This window comes from Dinoponera quadriceps, unplaced genomic scaffold, assembly GCF_001313825.1.
Source record: "Dinoponera quadriceps isolate SergipeBrazil2010 unplaced genomic scaffold, ASM131382v1 scaffold754, whole genome shotgun sequence".
NCBI lineage: Eukaryota > Metazoa > Arthropoda > Insecta > Hymenoptera > Formicidae > Dinoponera > Dinoponera quadriceps.
In genome coordinates this window covers 621-23,729 of record NW_014554896.1, presented here as the reverse complement: position 1 = coordinate 23,729, position 23,109 = coordinate 621, and the positions used below count along the sequence as shown (strand labels likewise).

The 23,109-nt window shown below is 34.7% G+C and overlaps 3 protein-coding genes across 5 annotated transcripts; 1 reads left to right on the top strand and 2 right to left on the bottom strand.

The window, feature by feature from the left end:
* Positions 1 to 548: 548 nt before the first annotated feature.
* LOC106742423 (prisilkin-39-like) lies at positions 549 to 5,068 on the bottom strand. Its single transcript, XM_014615343.1, has 4 exons — positions 4,155 to 5,068; positions 2,882 to 3,041; positions 1,325 to 1,547; positions 549 to 1,190 (listed from the first exon to the last, which is right to left on the bottom strand). The coding sequence occupies exons 1-4, from the start codon at positions 4,170 to 4,172 to the stop codon at positions 719 to 721; spliced, it is 873 nt and encodes a 290-aa protein (XP_014470829.1). The 5' UTR covers positions 4,173 to 5,068; the 3' UTR covers positions 549 to 718.
* LOC106742422 (ankyrin repeat domain-containing protein 13C) lies at positions 4,565 to 13,494 on the bottom strand. Of its 3 annotated transcripts, XM_014615341.1 has the most exons (12): positions 12,803 to 13,494; positions 12,617 to 12,658; positions 12,203 to 12,307; positions 11,758 to 11,889; positions 11,348 to 11,559; positions 10,852 to 10,983; positions 10,591 to 10,752; positions 10,016 to 10,416; positions 9,650 to 9,657; positions 6,480 to 9,044; positions 4,768 to 5,294; positions 4,565 to 4,670 (listed from the first exon to the last, which is right to left on the bottom strand). In XM_014615341.1, exons 1-10 carry the CDS (start codon positions 12,927 to 12,929, stop codon positions 9,013 to 9,015), a joined length of 1,353 nt encoding a protein of 450 aa, XP_014470827.1. In that variant the 5' UTR covers positions 12,930 to 13,494; the 3' UTR covers positions 4,565 to 4,670; positions 4,768 to 5,294; positions 6,480 to 9,012. The 3 variants fall into 3 exon arrangements, with proteins under 3 accessions (XP_014470827.1, XP_014470828.1, XP_014470826.1); XM_014615342.1 differs by lacking the exon at positions 9,650 to 9,657 and having other exon boundaries at positions 4,565 to 5,294; XM_014615340.1 differs by lacking the exons at positions 4,565 to 4,670; positions 4,768 to 5,294; positions 6,480 to 9,044 and having other exon boundaries at positions 9,055 to 9,657.
* Positions 13,495 to 15,733: 2,239 nt separating this feature from the next.
* Positions 15,734 to 20,843, top strand: LOC106742400 (lipase 3). The gene is made up of 8 exons (XM_014615303.1): positions 15,734 to 15,922; positions 16,286 to 16,484; positions 18,894 to 19,008; positions 19,250 to 19,493; positions 19,748 to 19,906; positions 20,014 to 20,098; positions 20,221 to 20,363; positions 20,664 to 20,843. Exons 1-8 carry the CDS (start codon positions 15,734 to 15,736, stop codon positions 20,841 to 20,843), a joined length of 1,314 nt encoding a protein of 437 aa, XP_014470789.1.
* Positions 20,844 to 23,109: the final 2,266 nt, after the last annotated feature.

The window sequence follows — 23,109 nt, the reverse complement described above, 5'->3', positions numbered from 1 at the left end:
TAAGATATATAGATAATAATTTATATTTTGTAATTAATATTTGTACATGATACCCAGATAACACAATATCTTAGAAATATCCCAAACATGTTCAAGATATTTTGAAAAATATCTCAGAACGTTCGGAGAACATGCAAGATAATTTCAGGATATTTTGTGTTATCTGGATATGTTTTATTCTTATATGTATGTATATTCTATAATTTGAAATAAATATTGTAGAGAACTTGTTTACAGTTCAATATAAGCAAATATATACGTTAATTATATTGATAATTGAAAATAAGACGCACATAAACACACACACATACAAAATCACTGTTAAATAAATTAAATAAAAATTGATACGTTGATATTGTGCAAGATTTATCTTCCTAAATAAATTACATTTAAGAGACATATTTTTTAATCATTATTCTAATATGAATTAACCAAATTTAAATAAAAGATTAATAATTTGAATAAGTAGAAAACAAGAGATAATGCTTACACATCGTGTAAGCAGATAAAAACAAAATTATATCAAACAATAACATTTTTATTTCGGGATATTTCTCTTTTATTACAAAATTACATCATTGTTTTATTATTGTATTATATCTGTGAGACTTTATATAGCAATATAGCAAATCTTAAAGATATTATTATTTTGTCCATACTGATAAAGGCATATTAATAACAATATTCAATTTTTTAAAACATACATAACATGATACAGTTAGGAATAACCACGGTAACCGGACGGATTAGCGAGAGAAGTACCATAACTAGTATCAGTACGAACAGTACTTGAATAATACGGGTTCCTAGATGATGACGTTGTACCATATCCACTTCCGTAACCGTAACCGTTATATCCGCCTATCCCACTATAACCACCACGTCCATATCCTAAATAATTATCTTCGTAACCACCAATACCTCCAGCACCGTAACCACCAATACCTCCAGGACCGTAGCCTCCATAACCTCCAGCACCGTAACCTCCGTAACCTCCAGCACCGTAGCCTCCATAACCTGTAGTACCGTAGCCTCCGTAACCTCCAACACCATATCCCCTTATTCCGTAATCCCCATATCCTCCATATCCTCCATAGCCCCCATACCCTCCATAGCCGCTTCCGTATCCACCGTAGCCGCCATACCCAAGATAATTGGGATATCCTCCAATATTATCATAATATCCATATCTGCGACAGAAGAATTCATTTATATATCGTGCCTTTTATGCTTATATTCTATTTCTTTTTATTCACATATTTTTCTACATGATCAATTAAAATACATAATATATATAAGGAACATGTCAAATATTGAATCTTACCCGGTATGACCACCACCAAGGAGACCACCCCCTGGCCCGTAATAGCCTCTATATCCTGGTACTAGACCGCCACGGTATGATGTTCCAGGATAAACGGTTCCAACGATGCTCGGATGACCATATAAATATCCTCCAGAGTAACCTCCAGGATATCCTCCAGAATATCCTCCAGAATATCCTCCGGGATATCCAATTGATCCATAATCTTTGGTTACATGAAACGCTAATAGAAGTGTATTTTATATTAATAATTTAGACGGTGAGCGATAAATTATATACTATTTCACTTAAGAGGCGTGAACATTTCGAAGTATGAATGACGAACCACTGAGATTACCATTAAACGCAGACAACGTCTAAAATCGGGACATAAGACGTCTTAAAGATATTTACAAGTAAGACGTCTGATGGACGTCTTATGTATCGTATTATATAACGGATATAATAGTTACGTCTTGTGTATATATTTAAACATTATATTGTCCTGGACATTAAAACTGCGGCGATTGGATCTTTCTTCAGAGCCGCGGATGGATCATTTTTGCGTGATCCATCTCTCTTTTTTCTAATTATCCGTGGACTCTTTGGAACTTTGTCATATTGTTCAATCGTTTTATGACAAAGGAAGCTTATCTAGTAATGAAAATCTATAGAAATGGAAAAGAATCTACAAGTCAGTCAAAAATGACTCAGCCGCTGTTCCAGTGTTAAAGCAAATCGAAGCATTACTATTGAAAGTATCGCTATTACGTCGAGGTGTTTATCGTTAGGTAATAGACACGCAATTATGCAAATTTACACGCGCAAAATACAGAATGGGATTGCGGGCGATAATCGGTATAATAATCGATTCTTATCCAACACGATGAAGTAATTGGTGTATTAACTAAGTGTGTCACTGCCATTCTCACGCTCTGGCTTCGAGACTCGAGCACTTCTCATTGTAAAAAAAAAAACAACTTTGATGTGTAATAAGATGCTAATGTAGCAAGCCGCGCGAAGGTCTTCCGACCCTCTCGAGGATACAACGGGTGATTCACGAGATTTCAAAATGAATAATCCACCTCGTGTTTGTCATACACTTCCGTAATAGTTCACGTTCTCAGCTCCCAAGAGATTTGCCTTTCCTATTATCATTGTGTTATTTCTGACATTGAGAATAGTTTGCGTATAGGAGCGCAGGCGTAAGGTAAAAGCAAATATTTACAGAACTCGAAACATTTTCTTAATACTACGATATTATGTAAGAATGAAAAAAATATTTCGACAGCGATTTTTCCGACGATAAATTCTTCATAATCAATTCCGGGCGTCTCAAAGGTTACAAATTAATTCGTGTCACAAGCGCGACGAAGTTCGTTTGGTAATTCTACGCTATGTTATGCAAGAAGCCATTAAATTGTCATATCAGGAAAACTAGTTCGGCGTCATGCGTCAGTGATCTCCTTGGATTATTTTGCATTTAATCGTGTATCGTGTATCGTCGCATGGGATTATTCTCTTTTAGTGCTCATAAAGGGTAATAAAAATTTAATAGCGTATTATTGTTTTTCTTACTTCGATCACTTGCTGATGCGGCCAGATCTTTCACTGTACTCGCGACTTTCGCGTACGCGGATTGTGCATCGTCCACCGGTGTTAATTTCGTGAGTAACGTCGAAGATTTCGGAGATTCGGCACTGCTGCACAGCGCAATTACAGCGCAGAGGGTCGATACCTGTGGGCGAGATCTGGTGAATATCCATTCAGAAACGCGCCTTCTATCGTATTTACCCTCGGTGTTACGTAAAGCAAATTTGGACAGAACAAACCGGAGAGACAGAGTAACGATTCCTACTTCCTCTTGTGAAGCAACTTAACAAATAATAATACTCCTGCAATTGTGAAAGAATTTTCTCTCAAAACCGAAGCACACATTTCCAATTTATTTGTCAGTTCGCTTTATATCGATCTGTGTTTAATCATAAGTCTTGTAATGAAACGTATGAAAAGATTGATTTAGTCTTTCTTACACACTGGGAATTGTGACATTACAGGTAACACTTGTAACATCATTACAATTCGTTCCTTCCCACATCGCGAAGCATAGAGAAACAAAACACAAAGTCAGCTGCTGCGAGAATCAATGATACGTGGCAGATAGGTGTGTTACTGTGATTTTTGATTTCGAATTCTCGGATGTACGCTCGATTATATATTGAGTAGTACCCCAGGTATAGTCGAGTAATATCCGCGGATTCGAGTGCCAGATAAATATCCGGACACCCGGATATAGAAATTACCGATTTCTACCGATAAGCACTATAAGCAAGTATTTTGCATAATGTACAATGTTATCACGCATCTGAAATTGCATTAGCAATTTTCGCATGCGTTCTCGAGAAATACGTTTCGCGATTTGCACTTTGATCATCACACCGTAGCAACTCTGTTAGCGATTCGCGCGCGCGCGCTCGAAGAGAGAAAAATTTAAATGAAAACCCTTCCTGGTAAACACCGAGCATCGATTACATTTTATCTGTGTAATAATTTCTCACTCAAGAATGTAAATGCAATATAATAAACAAGTTACGCTGCATTCACATTGTTGAATGAGAAATTAAAACACAGATGTGAAGCTAATTGATATTCGGTGTTTACTGGTATTTATGTCACGTGTGTCGTGCGGATGTATGATTATCAAGAAAGCAATAAAAATGTCCACAAATATATTTTACATATTTGATTGATCTCAAGTTACACATCGAACGCATTCCGGACGAATTCGAGAAACGACTTTTTTCTTAGTGAGAATTTCATATGCACGCGAGGAGGTATTGAATTTACTCACAACGAGATACATCTTCATAGCGCCGACGCCGCCGATCGCATCTTTCAGGGAAACACTGTGTCTGAGACACGGAAGGACGATCTGCTCTTGTACCGACGTACAAACCTCTATATATCCTCTCCTCCGATACGTCGAAGTGCCCCTCCTCGTATTTCAAGGTGGTCTTGGTTGTTTGAGCTTAGGTCGCTCTTAGGAGGCGTGATGACAAGGACGTTGACAAGAATCGATGGGACACACCCGCATATATGTGGAAACTGTGTCCGTTCGTGGAATTCACGTCCCGTTTCCTTCTGCTCGAGTGTACACACACATCAGTCACTCTTGGGGGATTGTTATGCAAGAAATCCGGCGATCCTGATGCCGCATATGCCACCTGCTTGTCAGAGTGTTTTGCAAAAGTAATTCTTTAGTAACTAAAAAAAAAAAAGAAAAGAAAGAAGGTATTATCGCGCCAAATCTATATTTCGCACATTCCTCTTCTATTCCCTCTCCCTGCGACGTTGTTCCCTTCCGTGCCTGCATTGAACGTGCATGATCTTATATAATCTGTTTCCATGCATAATCGCGACATTGCGATCACCATGTGATATCGTTAGCTCTCCTTTATATTTACCGACAGGTCAGATTTCTCTTCATTAATCAACCGGCCTTCAGCGCTGCGAAGTCTCCGTGTGCAGTTTCGACGGTAGTTCCTGCGATGTTACGCGTTTCATTCCTTCTTCTTCCTCCTCAAAGACACGTATGTCCTCCGATGCGACTTCAGCCGAGACCTCTCCGGCATGAAAATCGAGAACGGAACCTCTCGTTCTTTTCGGATTTTGATTTCTATGGAGTGTCTTCGCGCGTGTACACACACCGCTCTTCTTCCACAGCACGCGTTGCGCAAAGCGAGTATACGTCGTAGATGCAAAAGACAGACGGAGACTTTCGCAACCGCCTAAAAGACGACTCAAGCACTCTCTCTTCCTGTAATCCTTATCAGCGCCTGCACGTATTTCGCAATTTCATATTGATACAGATACGTTCTCGCGAGCGAGCAAACAACATTCCCCGATCAAAAGGCGGTCACGAGTCTTTCGCAAATGCCGGCTCATTTCCATCGGATCCTACTCCCGTTGCGACGATCTTTCATTTCGATTCCTAATTCATTCAAGAATGACGTTCACATCGCATTCAACGCGTTTGGGCAGCATTTATGTCGTCTCTATAAGCGCGTAATATTCTTAATATATTATACGAATATTATTAAATATTAACCCTTTGCATTCGAGGCCTTTTTCGCTCGCGCGAACCAGCAACTCGAGACGATTTCGGCTAAATTAGGGAAGCATTTTACAGGTACTTTAAAATCATTTATACTCAAACAAACGTATACAAATAATAAAATTTCACCAAGTCATTAATTTTTATATTGAATACAACAAAATTTGGCAAATATTACACTCTGTAATTAGTTTTCGTGTGATATTTCGTAAAACAATGCCCAAGATGCATCCTAGGTTTATCTGGACACGTATCACAATAATATGTTACTTCCCGTCTACCGCCAGGCGTGTTACGGTCAGAGCAAACCTTGCAGTACCTTTTTGGTCCTTTTAGTACTATGTGAAGCTTCCCATTTAATCGGGTTTCATCGGTATGCGACGTCGACGCTTGCTGACGATATGATCCTCTCAATTGCTCGACAAGTGTAGTCCACGAAAGTACTTCAGATAGAAACATCTTATCGCGCGTCATATATAAACAGATCGAGTTACAAAACACCGTAGCGCCGTAGCAGCGCATTTCGACTGGACGCATCAAACCTTCCGGGCGCCGTAGCAGCACCGCTCGAGTTGACGCTTCAAATTGGCGCCGCTCGAGTGCAAAAGGTTAAAACAATATTCTTATAATATTCTAAGAATGTTATGTGATATTTTTTAATATTATAAGGAATATTCTATTGATGTTACATGTCCACACATTATAAAAATATTCTTAGAATATTAAAAAAAAAAAGTAATAATAATATAGAAAAATATGTATATCATGTATATACATGTATATATCTGTAATTTTTTGAATATAAAACGTATTTTTACATAAAATTATTATCTCGACTTTATTTATATAATAAAACAATTGGTATTGCAATACATTTGACATAAAGGACTATAATTATATATATGGAGTTGAATATTAAAAAAAAATGTATAATGTAACATTAAATAATATTATTTTGTTTAATATTATTAGGAGTGGACATATAACCATCTATTAATATTTCAGAAATATCACTTAGCATTAAATAATATTACGCGCTTATAAGGACGTATTGATACGCACTTGGATAAGAACACGTGTGTACTTGGCTCGTTACCGTCGTTTATTGCATGTAACAAAGTAGCAACTAACAGAAGGAATACAATAAACCACGTCCTCTGAACGCGATTAACGTTTTACGCATGCTTCTTTACTCGGGTTTTCTACTATTTTTTTCTACTTTTAATGCGCGCACGTTCGGACGATTCCTTCGGTTTCGGCTGCGTCAGCCGGCAAGGCCGCAAAATTGATCGTAAGTAGTTCAAGATCGCGCGGATTAAACGTGACGACGCGAGTTCTTCAAGGGATGACCCTACTCGCGGGTTACATTGTGTCGATTGGTAGAGTTGCGTGTCGCGAAACGACACACGCCTCTTCGCTCCCACGCGTTGCATTGTACATTCGCGCGTGCTCTCTTCCGTCCTATGAATAACACAGGCATGTGTTCGGCAGGACGCAAAATAACTTCCCGTTAATTATCCACTTGCACATCTCCTTCCGCCAACACTCGATATAATCCTCGTTAATTTTATATAATACATTAAAATCTCACTTTAGTGAGTAATAAATTATTGAAGTATTTCAATTAGTAGTCCTACGACATTTTTCATGGCGAATTAAATAATCATATTGCATTACTATGCTATTAATCCAATAGAATGCAGTAAGTTTTCATTCATTGTTTCATCAGTTGTCAGTTTGAATTGAGCAAAGGATGATGGACATTTTTTTTGCGGATAAGTAACGGGCGAGGGAAATTTGTCTGCTTCTTACTCGGACAACTACGTCTATTACTCAGTTGAAGGACCACAACTTTTCACGAAAGCGTCATCGAGCTAGATTTTATTGCGATTGTTCCGAAATTGTTCAGCAGCAAGGAAGATTGACCCGGTTTCATACTTTCGCGCATTCCACAAACAAAAGCGTCTCAGAAGCTCCTAATTGCACGTGATGTAATATATACACACATCTACACACACACGTACGCACGCACACACACATACACACACACAGAGTGCTGAAAACTTACACGTGCGAACGTTGAAATCATATTAGGCATGCGAAAATGTCAAAGAGGTTACCATAAACGAGTTTGAAAGAACTTTCTTCTTCGCTTACATAATATTAAAATCGAACGGATCTGTCGTAAATGAATTCACTCGCAACTTGGTAGGTGTAATTTTTCAGTACTCTGTGTAATCGCAATGCCCGGAATTGAACGACGATTAGTATTGAATGCAGTATGAGTACGAATCATTCGTGTATTTCAATAATGACTTCATGCACTGTCGCGCAAGGATAAAAAGCTGGTGCCATGTTCCACGTTCGAACATGTGTTTGTACTAAAAGAGAAATATTACAACAACTACGAGCTACACAAGTGTAAATTGGTAATACTGAAGAGTACATCCTAGGCTAACATTCCTTCACATGGCCAATTGAATGCTATGCTATTGATTGAAATCTCAGTAGGAAAAGTACATATTGTTCGTGAGATTAGCGAAGTGTTCATTATGAATCATTGCGTCTTCGCTGAATTTTGGAATTGTTAGACAATGTTTTGCGAAAAGTGCGGAATACTAATATAGCACTACTACAAAAAAAGTTCGCTATCCGATTTAATCTGTTTATTCATTAGGGCCCGCCACCGCAGTCACATTAGGTATTAATTACATCACAGTAGAAAATTATATAAAACCTTCTCTCCGTTACACGTTGAAGTAAATTCGTTTCTACGTTAATAGTAACAAAAGTTCATTTACCTCAATGTATACTGTAACAATAAATTACATCATGTAATCACTTATATCTTTCTATATCGTCATAATCCAACGTGGCTGCGATGACGAATATAGAATCTTAAGATTTTGTCGTGCGCGAAATTTCTAATTTCACCTTCAAGCACCACGCAAGAAGTGAAGATTTGCAATCGCCGTGTTTTGAAAACTTAAATTATGTATCGCTTATCGAGTGCAGTGTTGCTGGAGACAGTACCGTCGCGTACGTTCCACATACACTTACCAATTGGAGTAAAAAGTAAAAGCTGGAGCAATTAGTCATCACTTAAAAGTTGTAAAAAGTTATAAAATTGCGTATCGGTATTGTTGAAACGTAAGTTTGGATATTTTTCTTTCACACCCGGCTGACATGTAACATATTGCCTTAGCAACACTGATCGCACGCAGCATGTATTTTTTGAAGTACAACACGACATATAAATAATATACACATCTCTTCATACAAACGTTAATCTACCTGAAAAACGTGTAATTAAGTTTAGATATTAAATAGTGATGTCGTGTGTGCAAGTTTAGGTAATTCCAGTACATGGATTTGCTTTCTGTTCATAGTTTTGCTCTCTCTATCGAACGTTTCGTAAATATTCGACACTATTCGCTGTTAGGTGTAATTGAATTACGAAGATTAGTTTACTCGATGAACAACACACAATGGCTTGTTGAGTAGATGCTTTCCAGACTGGCCCAAATCTCGAAAGCCAGATTGTCTCCTAGCACAGAAGGAAATAGATCCCAACTAGGCTGGACGTCGATTAGTGTTAGGATGTCGAAGCGTCATAAGTCTGGAAATCTGCAAAGCGATCGCTGATGATTAGTACGAGTGTCATGTGTGGTGATAACGTTGAAAAACGGACACGGAAAACATTTATATGAAACGAGTACATAACGCAAAATATTAAATTGCATTAATGAATTTTACACCAGAGAAATCTAAGATAAGAGATGTAGAGTTATTGCCAATTTTGTTGTTGTTGTACCTGGCTTGTTCTTAAGTGCGATTCGATATAGAAATTGTACGATATAATGGATTGTCAACGCGCTTAGGAGAAGAGTAAGCTTTGCCGACGAAAATTGTTTATACAGAACATGCAATTGTTAGAAGAGTCCATTACAAGAATGCATTAGTGTGCATCTGTTAAACGGCTTGCTATTAGAATAGACATCAACTGAACGTGTGCCCAATTATGAAAAGAATGTCTTTATTACCGATAAATTTAAATATGTAATTCAAATGAAAATAACATAATTCATTAACGAGGTGAAAAAACTTGGTTGTAAACAACAAAAATTTGCAAGAGAATCTAGTGTCAGAATAATTTTTCTGTCTTTATCTTGAAGTTTATCCTCAAGCGGATGACGCGGTATGAAGAACCATCATCATAGTCATGTACGCACCGTAACCTCTGAAACGTATTATTGTGCCTCATTAAGATAATATATGCGCGGAATGTTTCAACATATTAATTCTGACTAAATAGACGCTATATTTCGCTTATCGCTAAACTTCTGTAGATATGCATGTATCGGCGTGTGTAGAAAGTCTTTTTTTAGAGGGGATTTTAGAAACACGTACGAGATCCTTTGAAGGCACCATACCAGCACACCTCTATTAGCTTACAAATTTACTTTCCCAATTTTCTAAGGCACTCGTGTGGACACAATGTCACGTGAGATTGTTGCCTTTCAGTCTGTCACGACGCTTTTACACAAGCCGATAGAACAATAAGATACGCGATCTATTTTATCGAGATGTAAATTTACCTCATTGGATCTTCGCAGTAGCCTTCTGGCACTTTAAACAGCTCCGGATCTATGTCATTGCGAAAGGCGAACTCTTGAAAAGTTATCTTAGCAGTGACTGTAGGCAATATCGGTATGTCGATCTTGACCGGGAATCCAGGAGGCAACTTCATGAGTACAAATTGCCGTAGCTTGCTTAGATGTTTAAACGGCGTGATCACTTCCAAAACATTGAGTAACATTTCGACAGTGAGGGGGAAGTCCGGGCTCATCGCCACGGTAGCTTTGAAGGATTTACTACTCTCTTTGTACACAAGATTTCTTCCTAGAAGCGGACACTTGCCTGGAGGAGCGACGACGTACTCCTCCCACGTTATGTTCGATTCTGGAGGTGGGTTCAACGATGCTCTCCTCGCGGGAGGCTAGTGCATAAACAAATAAATATATTATACATACATATTCCATTTGGGAGTGGAATCCCTTAAACAGAAGCTACTAAAGTTGTGTATTTAAGCAACAACTGAAATAATTACGTACATGTCTTAGACGGTATTTGAGCTATCCAAACACGTTTAATACCACAATTGAAATCTCACCTCGCCATTTGCAAGCCCTTGAGAGCTGCCCTTTGTAATGCATTCCATAATAGCTTTATTTTTTTGCAGATCCTCTGCACTTAAATGTTCACGACGTTTTCTACTTTCTAACACCATGCCATTAATTTGGTAAAAATCAGCGTTAAAGGCTCCTACCATTTCCTTAATTTTAAATATTTACAGATTTGAGTATACACAATATTAGGCCGACGAGAGTCGGATGCAAATCATAGTCTTAACTTATGTGTAAAATATAGTTACCCTTTTATCTTCTCTAAAAATCCACCCTGTCTGTGCTCTAGAGAATGTAATACCTTTGGTAGATATTTGCGCAGCCATAATATCACTAGACATAAGAATATCAACTTCATCCTCTATATCAAGTTCTGTCTCCTAAAATATATACAAATGATCGTTTTAATATAAACAAGGAATTAATTATATGTGTGTACTTATGTTTTATATGAATTGTCTAAATTTCATCTCTTTATCGAAATTATATATATATATATAGGGTACAGAGTGAGTTAATAGACTTGAATGTTAATTCAACTAGTTAATTCTTCATGGTGGTTAAATTATATATGCAGTGAATGTCTAGTCACACACAGTTGACATTTTTCCTGTAGTAATAGTGCCAGTAGTATATGTCAAAAAATGTCTAAATATATTAGCTCACTGTGTATTACACATACATGATATCTGATCATGAAAGAATGTCACAAAGGAAGCAAGTAAATTGAAAAAGATTGTTAACCTCATATCTCACTCTTTGGAAAAGTTTAGCTTTATTGTCGAGGATAGTCAATGATTGGCTGGGCTTTGTGTCGCCATTGAAAATGAAAGATATGTCGCCTCTTTCCCATCTCATATCATTAAAGTCAACAAGAGTCGTGTCCATCCTAATAGAAGCTCCGCTTTTATGTATTCTGCATATGTCTGATGGTAACACTCTCGAGACTAATGGTACTAAAAGAAACAGACAAACTTATCATTAGCCTGCAGGCAAGAAAAGACAAAAAAAGAATACTACAGTTAAGAAAACAACAAACAGATCTGAAAAAGTAGGAATAAATAATTTGCATTTTTGCCAACTAACAAGTTTAGTGAAAGAACAAAGGTTACTCTATCTTTTTAGAGAAAAAAATGAACATACAAGAAACTTACCCCAACTCTGAAAATCCCACTTCAATTCCATATAAAAATCACCCATTTGATGCAACGCAGTAACTAGATTTGGCCTTCTGTCTTCCATCTGATCTTTAGCTTGTTGCTTTAGTTTTCGTACTATAGATGATACTATAAGAAGTTACAAATATTAGCTTTTGAGAATCTTCATGGTCATAATTATATATTATTAGGTATTAAACTATATCATATATATATTTCTGTTGTATCACTTTCACTTTTAATTCTTTGTAGTTTATAAATTAAGATTAATGTTTTATGTTTATCAAGATTTATATTTGTGTGCTTGCAAACCTTGTTTAATTTACCAAAATAATTAACTTTTAGTAATTGATTTGATAGAAATGGAATGATTTTATATATCTAAATTACAAAAGTAAGTAACATATACTAAATCTATAAATTAGTTTCATTTTATACTAACTGGTTTGTCTATCTCCATAACTGATTGCTTCAGCCAATGGGCTCCAACCTGCTAGATTCTTCACTCTTACAGGTGCATCGTGCGCAAGCAATAATTGAACACATTCTACGAAACAACAAAGCAAAATGTAACTCATTCGCACCAACTGAAAAGTTAGCTTCAACATATCATAGAAAATCGGTTGAAAGGAAATATCTGGGAAAAAACTTTAATATTTTAAGTGATCTATAAGAATGAAATTTTACTTTTAATTTTCTAGTTTTTCATTGTATACCTTAAACCTCTGTTACTTTCGAGTTTTAACATTTTAATTCAGCGCAACGAACAATCACTGTTAATTGTTAGTTTCTGATACATAGTTTAACTATCCAATATGAGTAGATCAGATGCATACTAATGACTGAATCAAAATACCTTTTCGTCCTAACATTACAGCTAAATGCAAAGGTGTGTTCCCTAAAACAGAAAACACAAGGAGACTGAAAAATAAAGCTTTGTATGCTTAAAGAATTCTCGTTATCAGTATATTGTTTACATAAGTATTAAGAATTGTAAAAAAGCACGGTCAAAGAACGATTATATTCCAACGTTGAAGCAAACCTTGTTTATCTTTTTCACCAATGTTGTAGGTCCTGATCAAAATACTCAGTGTCTTTACATCACCTTGAAATATGCATCTATGCAACGGATACTTCTCGCTCTCCTTCTCTTCCATGATCATTGGCATTTGAGATCGATTGTACGTTATACCAGCAGCAGAACTGGACGCACAACTCGGTGCTTTGTATTGCAAGTGTGATTGCACGTTGCAAGTGTGACAGACATGCGAATCATCATACCTGCTGACATTCTATTCAGGAATATCGCAGGACGCCCACACGTGGCTCACTTTCTGGCTGGATTGTGACTCAACATTGTGCTGCCTGACATCTCAGCACAATTTTCACACCTCTCCTACTTTGGCCTTGTTTATCCGCGCCTTTACACTTTGTTACACTAAATAATATTATTTGTTATGCTTAGGCAAAATTGCTAATCCTGCGGAACTGTTGTTCACCGTTGTGCTCGCAGATGCACCGTAAACCGCGTGCCTGGTGCTTCGAAGGCCGAATTGCTCACTGACAAAAATATCGTCATCCGACGGCGAATAATATTAATTCGCAGCGACGGACGATCATTGACGGATTATGGCTTATCGTCGAGCGCTGTGAAGCTCGTATATTTGTTTTTACGCAAATGCAGCAACACGCTCTACCGATTCTCTCCCGTCAAACGTTTAGAAGTTTGCTCGCTTTACCTGCACTCTTTTACACTATATTATTATTCCCTTCTCTTATCACGAAAATTTTCTCCACACCGCTAGATGTCGCTAGGCTGCGCGTCAGCCGCGTTTCAGCGATTTGATTTTGACGGATTTCAATCGTCGCGCTTAATCCTACACAAAGGGAAGAACTAGTCTAATTAATTTTTTAAAGACTTTATATTCCTTTAAAAGATGGATGAAGACCGTTTATGAAAAATGTCGGGTAGATTAGACTTGTTTCCAGCTAATAGGGAATCTCTGCAAACGGGTTAGCTAATATAGTGTTCCTCTTCGATTTGAATAAGATTTTAATATGTTGGAAACTAGACTACATGCCTCTACTAATATCATGTACCATCTGCCTTTGCTAAGATATTGTCAGCATATAATCATCTATTAATATTCCAGAAATATTACGCGCTTATAATATAGGGAATATTCTTTAATTAATTCTTTAATAACTATACTATAGAAAATATGTGAAATGGTAAGTTCCTGATAGTAATTCTTTGATAGAAAGGTCATAAATTTACAAGAAAGGATACCTTGCTGGAAAAATCCGGCAAATATCTGGACAACATTTTAGATTGCTATTTCATACACTCTTACCGATAAACGCGGCGATTCGTCATGTTTGGTTGCGCAGCTTGCGTAAGTATAAGTTATACCGTAAATTAGTTGCGTAAATTGCATTGACCGAAAGGTTGCAACATCTTTTCAAGGACTTTTATTTCTCAGAGTTAATCAATTTCTCCCTCAATTCTAAAGAAAACTGTAATCAATTATAAAAAATAAAATTATAATCAATTGTGAAAAAGAATTGTAAAAAATAAATATTCTTTATAATCGATTATTTGAATGTTGAATTTGCATTGACATTGCTCGTATCTATTTGCAAATGTTTGGATAATAAATCAACAAATGCAAATTTATCAAAGTGGAATTTGTCGTATTAATATAACAGTTAGATATATAATTAAGCCATCCGGTGAAAGAATTCTCCTTGGCATTACTTTCAAATGGTAGCGAGGAAGGCGTAAACCGGCCTTCTCGCGACAAAAATCGAATGGCGAGCGGTTGGTACATAAATCTTAAGGAATTTTAATTGATCCTGAGTCGAATACACCTGGTTATTAGTTCAAGTTTCTGTTTATATATATACCTGGAGCGATCTGACCCGTATTCGCAGTTTCAGTTTTATCACTGTGCACGACGGTCAGTGTTTTTCTCGAGATACGCGATCTTGGCTCGTGCATTACTTCATTCAATTTGTAGAAATTTTTAAAAGTAATTCATGACAATTACATTAATTATTGTAAGTTACAGATTAACTTATTGTCTGCTGTTTCTTTCAGTTTTCCACTATGCATCTGAACTGCTTATTTAAATGAATTTATTGGCAAGTATTATAAGTATAGCAATACAAAAAATAAATGCAAAATGCACTAAAACTGTAAATGAAAGCCAGTAATAAATTAAAATTCAATAATAAGTAACAGCAAAATTCACATTTTTTCTCTTTCTCGACTTTTTAATTTTATTTCTATATTTTCGTGTTAAAATATTAATTACTTTGTTTTTCAAACAGGAGAAAAATATTAAGCATTAAAATAAAGCTGATAAATTTGAATTTTGTGACTTTTGTGAAATTTGAGTTTTAAATGAAATTCTCTTTAAACAGTAATCAAAGGACTTCTTCCGCTTGTTTTATTGGAAGCTTACAACTACATTACATCTTTTAGCAGATTTTAAAATAAGATTATCATGCTGCGCAAACCTATTCATACTTAAAGTTACAATGTAAGATTTGAATGTAGTCGGTCTTAATATATCTTATAGTGAAGAACTTCAACTTATATTTAACGCTATGGGAAACACTTGAATTATAATCACATTAGTGTACATGAAGCTTATAATTTCTTTTAGATTTCTATGGTAATCACATTGTAATTGTTACAATGTACGTACTTAGACTAGTTCTAATTCGCCGAAAAAATTCCTAGTTAGATCGTAACCAATGTAAAATGTAGGATTTTCATCATTTTAATTAATTCTTAAAAATAATTGGTCGTTAAATAAATAAGCTCTAACTGATATGATTATCTTGTGATGCAGGTTTCTCAGGATGCGAGAAAGAATTAATCCAATAAGAAATATACCGGAATCATATTGTTGACAAGAGAAATTCCATTTGCGTTCCATTGTGTAGTTTAGATAATTTAGACAAAATGACGAGGATAAATATGAAATTTGCGATTATGCTTATTATAATGTTGTCGAATAACGTAGAGTTATTTGAGACCCAATTGTTTTCGCAAGCATTAGTCAACCTTTGGTTCCCTAAGGAACCTAATATAGTGAGAGTAAGGACCTTGGACGAAGTTGCAATAGGGAAAAGCGTGAGAATATTGGATTTCGTAAGTAAGAAGCAACGAACTTTTCCCTCGTCAAATTTTTCACTAAAACAATTTCGACATTTGATTAAAAAAAACCGATCGTTCAGACGGAAGTATCTTGTCGATACCGCAAACGCATTTTGCATTATCGTGTAACCCAAATAGCCCAAGAGGTCCCAAAATCATTTAGAATGTGTCCAGGATGTCCCGAGGAGTGTCTTAGGACGTCCTGAGCATATCCAGGATAATTTCAGTACGTTTGTCTGGATAATATTGATGCGAGATAAACACGCAGAGATAACATTCGTAGTTTGTAGTGAAAAAAAAGAGACATCTCGATTTCCTGTTCCGATAATATTCTATTACAACTGTACGTTTACTCAGATTGGTTTGGTAACAAGACATGGTTATCCCGCCGAGGAACATATTATTACAACCAAGGACGGTTACAACTTGAAGTTACATAGAATACCCGACAGTCCACTGTCTATTAACAAAGACAACAAGAAACCAATATTCCTTCAGCACGGCGTTTTAGGCTCATCCGACTTGTGGGTGCTATTTGGCCCTGGCAAAGACCTTGGTAAGCTAATAATTGAAATTAAAGATATTTATGCAACGACATTGCTAAAAATACTAGTTAAATACAAAATTGGCTGTTTCATAGTCCACAAAGTAATATCTGTTGACGTATCTAACTGGCTGACGGAGATTTGCTAATTTTAATGTTGGTGAGAATTCTTAGAAGGTTGTCTTTGAATTGTAAATAAAACTTTTTCTTTTCAACTTTAACTGCTCTTTAATTTTTTTCTCTATTAATCTAATACGTCACAAGTCTTGGCCTTAATGCCTCTTATTAATTTGTGCGTAAGACTTAATATATTCTAATAAATATCAATAACATAACATTGATGTTTAATGTCCGACACAATAATGTAAACAAATTATGTAACACACAAGTTATGTAACATATATATTATTGTGTCAAATATTAATAACATCGATATTATCTTATTGATATTTGGTGTTTACTGAGATTATATTCGAAAAATTAAATGCACGTACATTAGAAAACTAATGACGATATAAAAAGTACATGCGTTAAGAATAAATCTGTCTTCTATTTATCGCATTATTACATTACATTTATTCATTATTTGAGTTTTTAATTAATTACTGATGACTGGCGTGATACATGCATGTGTTACATTGCTTTTTTGATTGGCTCCTGCTTTTATTAATTCCGCTTAATTTTACAAATTTTTAGAATATCAAACCTATTTGTCCGTTGAATGTTTATCAATCAGACGATATCTGTTATTCGAGACCATCGATTGCTGTTATCAAGTTGACATTTGACTCGTTTACCTTGACCATATGTTAATTTTATCCGGGGTTAATTTTACGATTTGTGTGTACGACTGCTAATTGGATCTCTTGAATGGCTGTCTTGGCAAATTATTTGAAAAGAAAATGTTAGTTCTTAAAAAAATTCATCTTTCGATCTTGTGAAATCATCCCAATTAGTTGCAAATAAAAATACTTAAATATTGTTTTATCTAAAAAAATGCATTCAGATAACATTAAAATAATAGGAATAGTATTATTTTCAAAAACTGATATTCCACAAATATAGATTAACTCGATAATTTTGTCCTTAACATTTTACCGGCGTTTTTGACGCGGAATTATGCGTTAACCGCGTTTTTTGTCCGCCGGCTGATAAGCGCTGCCACCGAAATCATGCATACGTGACGCAGGCCAGTATAGTGTTAAGATATTATAAATTAAGATATTGTAAGAGATAAGAGACCAAATATAAGAAATAAGGTAAGAAAAGAAGAAATTAAAGCAAAAGAAGGAAAAAATAGTTTATTAAGATAGATTTTGCCGATCAAACTTTTCCAAAAAGAAAAATAAAGGAACAAAGAGATTATAATCTTGAAATAAACAGCTATGTAATACGATATATGTTTACAACGTTCCGAACATGGTAGTCAATATCAGTGATATATTAATCAATTTTGTATCTAAAAAAATCATACGAGGGGGACCCAAAAAACCGGATTTTTTGTATAAAAACTTTATTTATTAACTTTTTTACAAAATTCCTTCAGTCACCTTCAAAGTACTCTCCATTAGATGCGATGCACTTGTCAAGTCTTTTTCCCACTGTTTGAAGCATCTCTGAAACTCTTCAACTTTGATATCGTCCAGTGCCTTTTGCGAAGCTGTTTTTACCGCCTCCACATCATCAAAACGCTTCCCTTTTAGATTTCTCTTCATTCTCGAAAACAGAAAAAAGTCGCATGGGGCTAGGTCTGGTGAATACGGAGGGTGGGGAACGAGAGGCCAAATAATGGGTCACTCGTAAGGCCGTGTGTGCGGGGGCGTTGTCGTGATGAAGGAACCTGATCGCCAAATTTCCGGGCGTTTCCTCCGCACATCCTCTCGCAGACGTCTTAAAACTTCCAAATAAAAGTGCTGGTTAACAGTCTGGCCAGGGGGAACAAATTCCCGATGCACAATTCCACGAACATCAAAAAAGACAATGATCATCGTCTTCACATTCGACCTCACTTGTCTTGCTTTTTTTAGTCTGGGAGAGTTGGGAGTCTTCCACTGGCTTGACGCTTGCTTAGTTTCTGGGTCATACCCGTAACACCAACTCTCATCACCTGTAATGACTTTGGTGAAAAGGGAAGCGTTTTAATGATGTGGTGGCGGTAAAAACAACTTCGCAAAGGGCACTGAACGATATCAAAGTTGAAGAGTTCCAGAGATGCTTCAAACAGTGGGAAAAAAGACTTGATAAGTGCATCGCATCTAATGGAGAGTACTTTGAAGGTGACTGAAGGAATTTTGTAAAAAAGTTAATAAATAAAGTTTTTATATAAAAAAATTCGGTTTTTTTTGGGTCCCCCTCGTATCTAATTTAGCCTTCCTGGACTACTGATTGTATAATCAATATATTGAACATACGGTGTTACAGCATTTCTTTTGGCTGATCAAGGATACGATGTGTGGCTCGGAAATGTCAGAGGAAATACATATTGTAGATCACACGTAAAAATGTCTCCTCAAAATGCTGATTTCTGGCAATATAGGTAGAAGATTATCTGGTGGAAGTATAATTTTGAAGAAATATTTGATATTTTTCTGGATTACATATATACTAGTATATATATACTCACAGAATTACAATTTAAAAAAATTATTATATTATATATTTAGTGATGATTATTATTGTCTTGTTATTTAGCTTGAAAGAACCAATAGAAGAATAGTTTAGAGCACTCAAAATAAAAGAGGAAAGGAAACAATATAAAATTTATTTGTGTCATTTAGTTATCACGAGATAGGAACAATAGACTTACCAAATATGATCGATTACGTACTTGATTACACTGGGAAGAAATTTCTGCACTATATTGGCCATTCGATGGGAACTACTTTGTTATTCGTCCTCCTATCTACGAGACCCGATTACAACGCAAAAATAAGACTGGGAATATGCTTCGCTCCAGTTGCCCTTTTTAACGAACTATCTCCTCTATTTCAACAAGCTATTAATAACTACCAAAATATAATGGTAACGATTAAAAATTAATTTTTATTATATTTTTATCATCACATGAATTATATATATATATATATTTTTTTTTTGCGTGTATGTGTGTATATATGTGTGTGCATACGTGCAGGCGTGTGTGCGTGCATATGTCAGTATGTGTGTGAATAAGTTAAATGAACATATTTTATGAAAACTTAGGACTAATATATTTTACTAATAATTGTTTTTTCTTATCATAATTTTAAACTTTTTGTTTTATATTTGTTTATCAGAAATTTTTTAATGATAACGAAGTGAACGAATTATTTCCTTTATCATCGACAAATATTGCTTCGAACAAGATATTATGCGCAGATAACACAAAAACTCAGCCTTTTTGTATCGCAGTACTATTCTTATTCGCAGGATCCGATCCTATACAAATGAATACCGTAAGTTATATTATTCCAACTTGATATGATACTTTTGTGTGCGTTTATACAGCTACATCATCTTGTATAAATATCTTATTTGCAAAACACGTAAATAATTTTTGCAGACAGCACTACCAGGAATATTTGGTCATTATCCAGCCGGCATTTCTGTATTAACGTTATATCATTATATTCAAAATATTCTTACACGTGAGTAAAATTCATCCTATTATAATAATATAGTATTATATTAGCATACCAATTTTTATGCTCTTCTTCGGATGTTTTTTTGATTTTTATTCCTTCTCCTTGATTAATATCATTTGTTGCAGACGACTTTCGACATTATGATTATGGATATTTCATTCATAACGATATAGTATCCGAAAGATATGAACTTGAAAAAATTACTGCACCATTGGCTTTAATTTATGGCGCCGGTGACGTTATTGCCTCAAGATCGGTAAAAACATTTTTTTTCAAAATTATATCCAAAAGTTTATTGTATTATATATTTATTTTTCTCTCTTTCTCTCTCTCTCTCTCTCTCTCTATCTTATATATTATATATATCATTTATTCATACTACTCAATTTTTATTTATTTACGTTTGATTTTTTCTACAATAACAGCCAGACATGCTAATAGAATATACGATTCACTCTTCGCTTATTGTCGACTATTTTCATAGTCTTGATGAAAACATTAGACTTATCTATTATTTTGGCCACACTCACTACATAATTTATTTTATTTGTGATCGTCTTATTTTTAGAATGTCCTCGAGCTGCACAAGCGATTATCCAACGTTATCTTGTTTGAGGAAGTTCCATATAAACGCTTTAACCATTTGGATTTCTTCACAGGCATTGACGCGAAAAGTCTTTTATTCGATCATGTGATAGAGATAATAGAGAAATTTGAAGCTAAGCAACTAAACCGGAGTCTATTTTGAATAATACGAAATAAGTTCTTAAAGCTGTATATCGGNTATATATATATATATATATATATATATATATATATATATACATATAATTTATCTTCACATTCGTCTATACGTATAATTATAGTAATTAAGCACTGATAGTATTCCAGTAATTATTTGGCCAGTGCTTAATTATTGGTTAAATACTGCGGAAATGAGTAATTGTACATACAGTAACTATAAAATATTGTTTGTAGCAAAATTATATTAATACGAACAAAATAAAACAAATGTTAAATTATTTAAAATAACTTAAAATAATTTTATTTCAATACAGAAAGTGTATATACTTAAAATAATTTTATTTCAATACAGAAAGTGTATATACAGAAAGTGTAATACTGTATGCACCATTTTATTTTTTGCATTTCTTTTCATCTCATAACGATGTCTCTCTGTGGCTTGTATCCTGTCAATCATCCATTCTTTTTCTAACTGCGGCCAATATTGCTTGACATTAATCGAATTAATTATTGTGTTAAATGATTTAAAACAGCAAGAAATGTGTAAGAATTTCATCTAAAATAACATACTTAGGCTTGTAGCGTGTTACGAATCGCGCTGCACATTAAAATTAAAATCTATGACTATTATTTATTGTATTAAGCCTGTTATTATTACTCGCTTAAACATGTAATTAATTCTTAATTCCCTCATATTCAAATCGGATTTTCTATATAATGAATATATGTAGAATATTGTAGAGATTTGTATATTTATAATAGAAAAGAACGTTCTTAGAATATTTGTAAAGTTTGTTTACTGTCTATGTACAATGTATTGATCTAATTGAAAAAAAGTAAACACATAATCCTGTACATACACATACACACACTATGGCATACATATCTAATTGTAAATATTTGTACTATGTACACGTGTGCGATTTTCTGTATATCTTTTAATTCCAAGGCCTACCCGCATATCTTCGTCGACACTTTTCAGAATTTCATGCATATTTATAGAACATTTTATGTCACTCGGATATTCTTAAAACAAAACTAACTCAGAGTGCTCTTTAGTTTTCATAAATGTAAAAATATTTATAGCGAATATTTATGTGCATATTGAATAAGTTAGCATATTGAATAAGTTAGAGATAGCATTTTGTTTCCTTCAGGCTGAACATTTCAAGCGAACTCGCACACAAAGTTTTGTTTTAATTTTATTGAAAATTTCTTTACTCATGCTATTTTCTAATTTTGCTTAACTCGAGATGTTTGTGAAGTCATGTGTGAAATGTTAATAACGAACAAAGCATTCAAATGTACATATATTCGTGTGGTAATATGCTCAACGTTAGGTAGAATGAGGAAGTATGTATAATTAAATGTTAAAATGTACCTTGAAAATGTTTCGAAATGCTCAAAAATAAAAATATATAAAAATAAAAATATATAGTTATAACAAATGCTAGCCTTATATATTGATATATTAGCGCCACTACGTAACGGTAGATTACTAAATAAATGATTCTATAAATAATCACCAGAATTCGCTAACCTCTAATGATGAAGATGTTAAGAGGAGCCATAATACCTGCAAGTACTATAATACTACCTATTTTTTTAATCAATTCCATGCCTACTCATTAATTTTGTAAAATTTAACAATTTTCTACGGGAAAAAATTGAAGAGCTTCTTTATTTAAATAAAATGATTTAACATTAGTTTGTTTCATCTTGTTTGCATCAATATCATTTTGATGCAAATTATATTTTGCAATTAAAATAACTAATTCCAGGAATATTTAACCTATGATTAAACATTAGCCAAATAATTATTGAAATACTCACAGTTACACGTAAGTAAACAAAAATGCCAATTACTACAATATAATCTGTCCCAAAAGCCTGTCTACTTTATGTAAAATTGAGATTTGCTTAATTATTGACATCTTGAAATTCTTTGGCTTTAGAAAGAATGCGAAACGCGAGGCTTTATATTTTAAGAATAGACTAATGACAGCGCGAGAAGTAGCGATCTTTTGAACAGAATACGTGATCCGCAACGGTCCAAACGCCTTACGTTCTCCAACCATGGACATGCCGTGGTGGCAGACAAATCTGATCGATGTTTACGGATTTTTAATAGCGTGTATCATAATTGCAGTATATTTCTTATCAATGATCGTTAAAGTCGCAATGAACATTTTCTTAGGAAAGAAAAGTATCTTGAAAACAAATAAGCTAAAGGAATATTAGACTTTTCTTTCATTGCAGTTTTATATTGA

Coding starts and splice junctions, on each gene's coding strand:
- LOC106742423 (XM_014615343.1), bottom strand. Junction 1,548..2,881: donor CGCATCAGCAAGTGATCGAA/GTAAGAAAAACA, acceptor CACTTCTATTAG/CGTTTCATGTAACCAAAGAT. Junction 1,191..1,324: donor CTTGGTGGTGGTCATACCGG/GTAAGATTCAAT, acceptor CTTCTGTCGCAG/ATATGGATATTATGATAATA.
- LOC106742422 (XM_014615340.1), bottom strand. CDS start 12,929: ATGCCAATGATCATGGAAGAGAAGGAGAGCGAGAAGTATCCGTTGCAT. Junction 12,659..12,802: donor TGGTGAAAAAGATAAACAAG/GTTTGCTTCAAC, acceptor TTTCTGTTTTAG/GGAACACACCTTTGCATTTA. Junction 10,417..10,590: donor AAGGGCTTGCAAATGGCGAG/GTGAGATTTCAA, acceptor TTTATGCACTAG/CCTCCCGCGAGGAGAGCATC.
- LOC106742400 (XM_014615303.1), top strand. CDS start 15,734: ATGACGAGGATAAATATGAAATTTGCGATTATGCTTATTATAATGTTG. Junction 16,485..18,893: donor TGGCCCTGGCAAAGACCTTG/GTAAGCTAATAA, acceptor ACGGTGTTACAG/CATTTCTTTTGGCTGATCAA. Junction 20,099..20,220: donor TATTCAAAATATTCTTACAC/GTGAGTAAAATT, acceptor CATTTGTTGCAG/ACGACTTTCGACATTATGAT.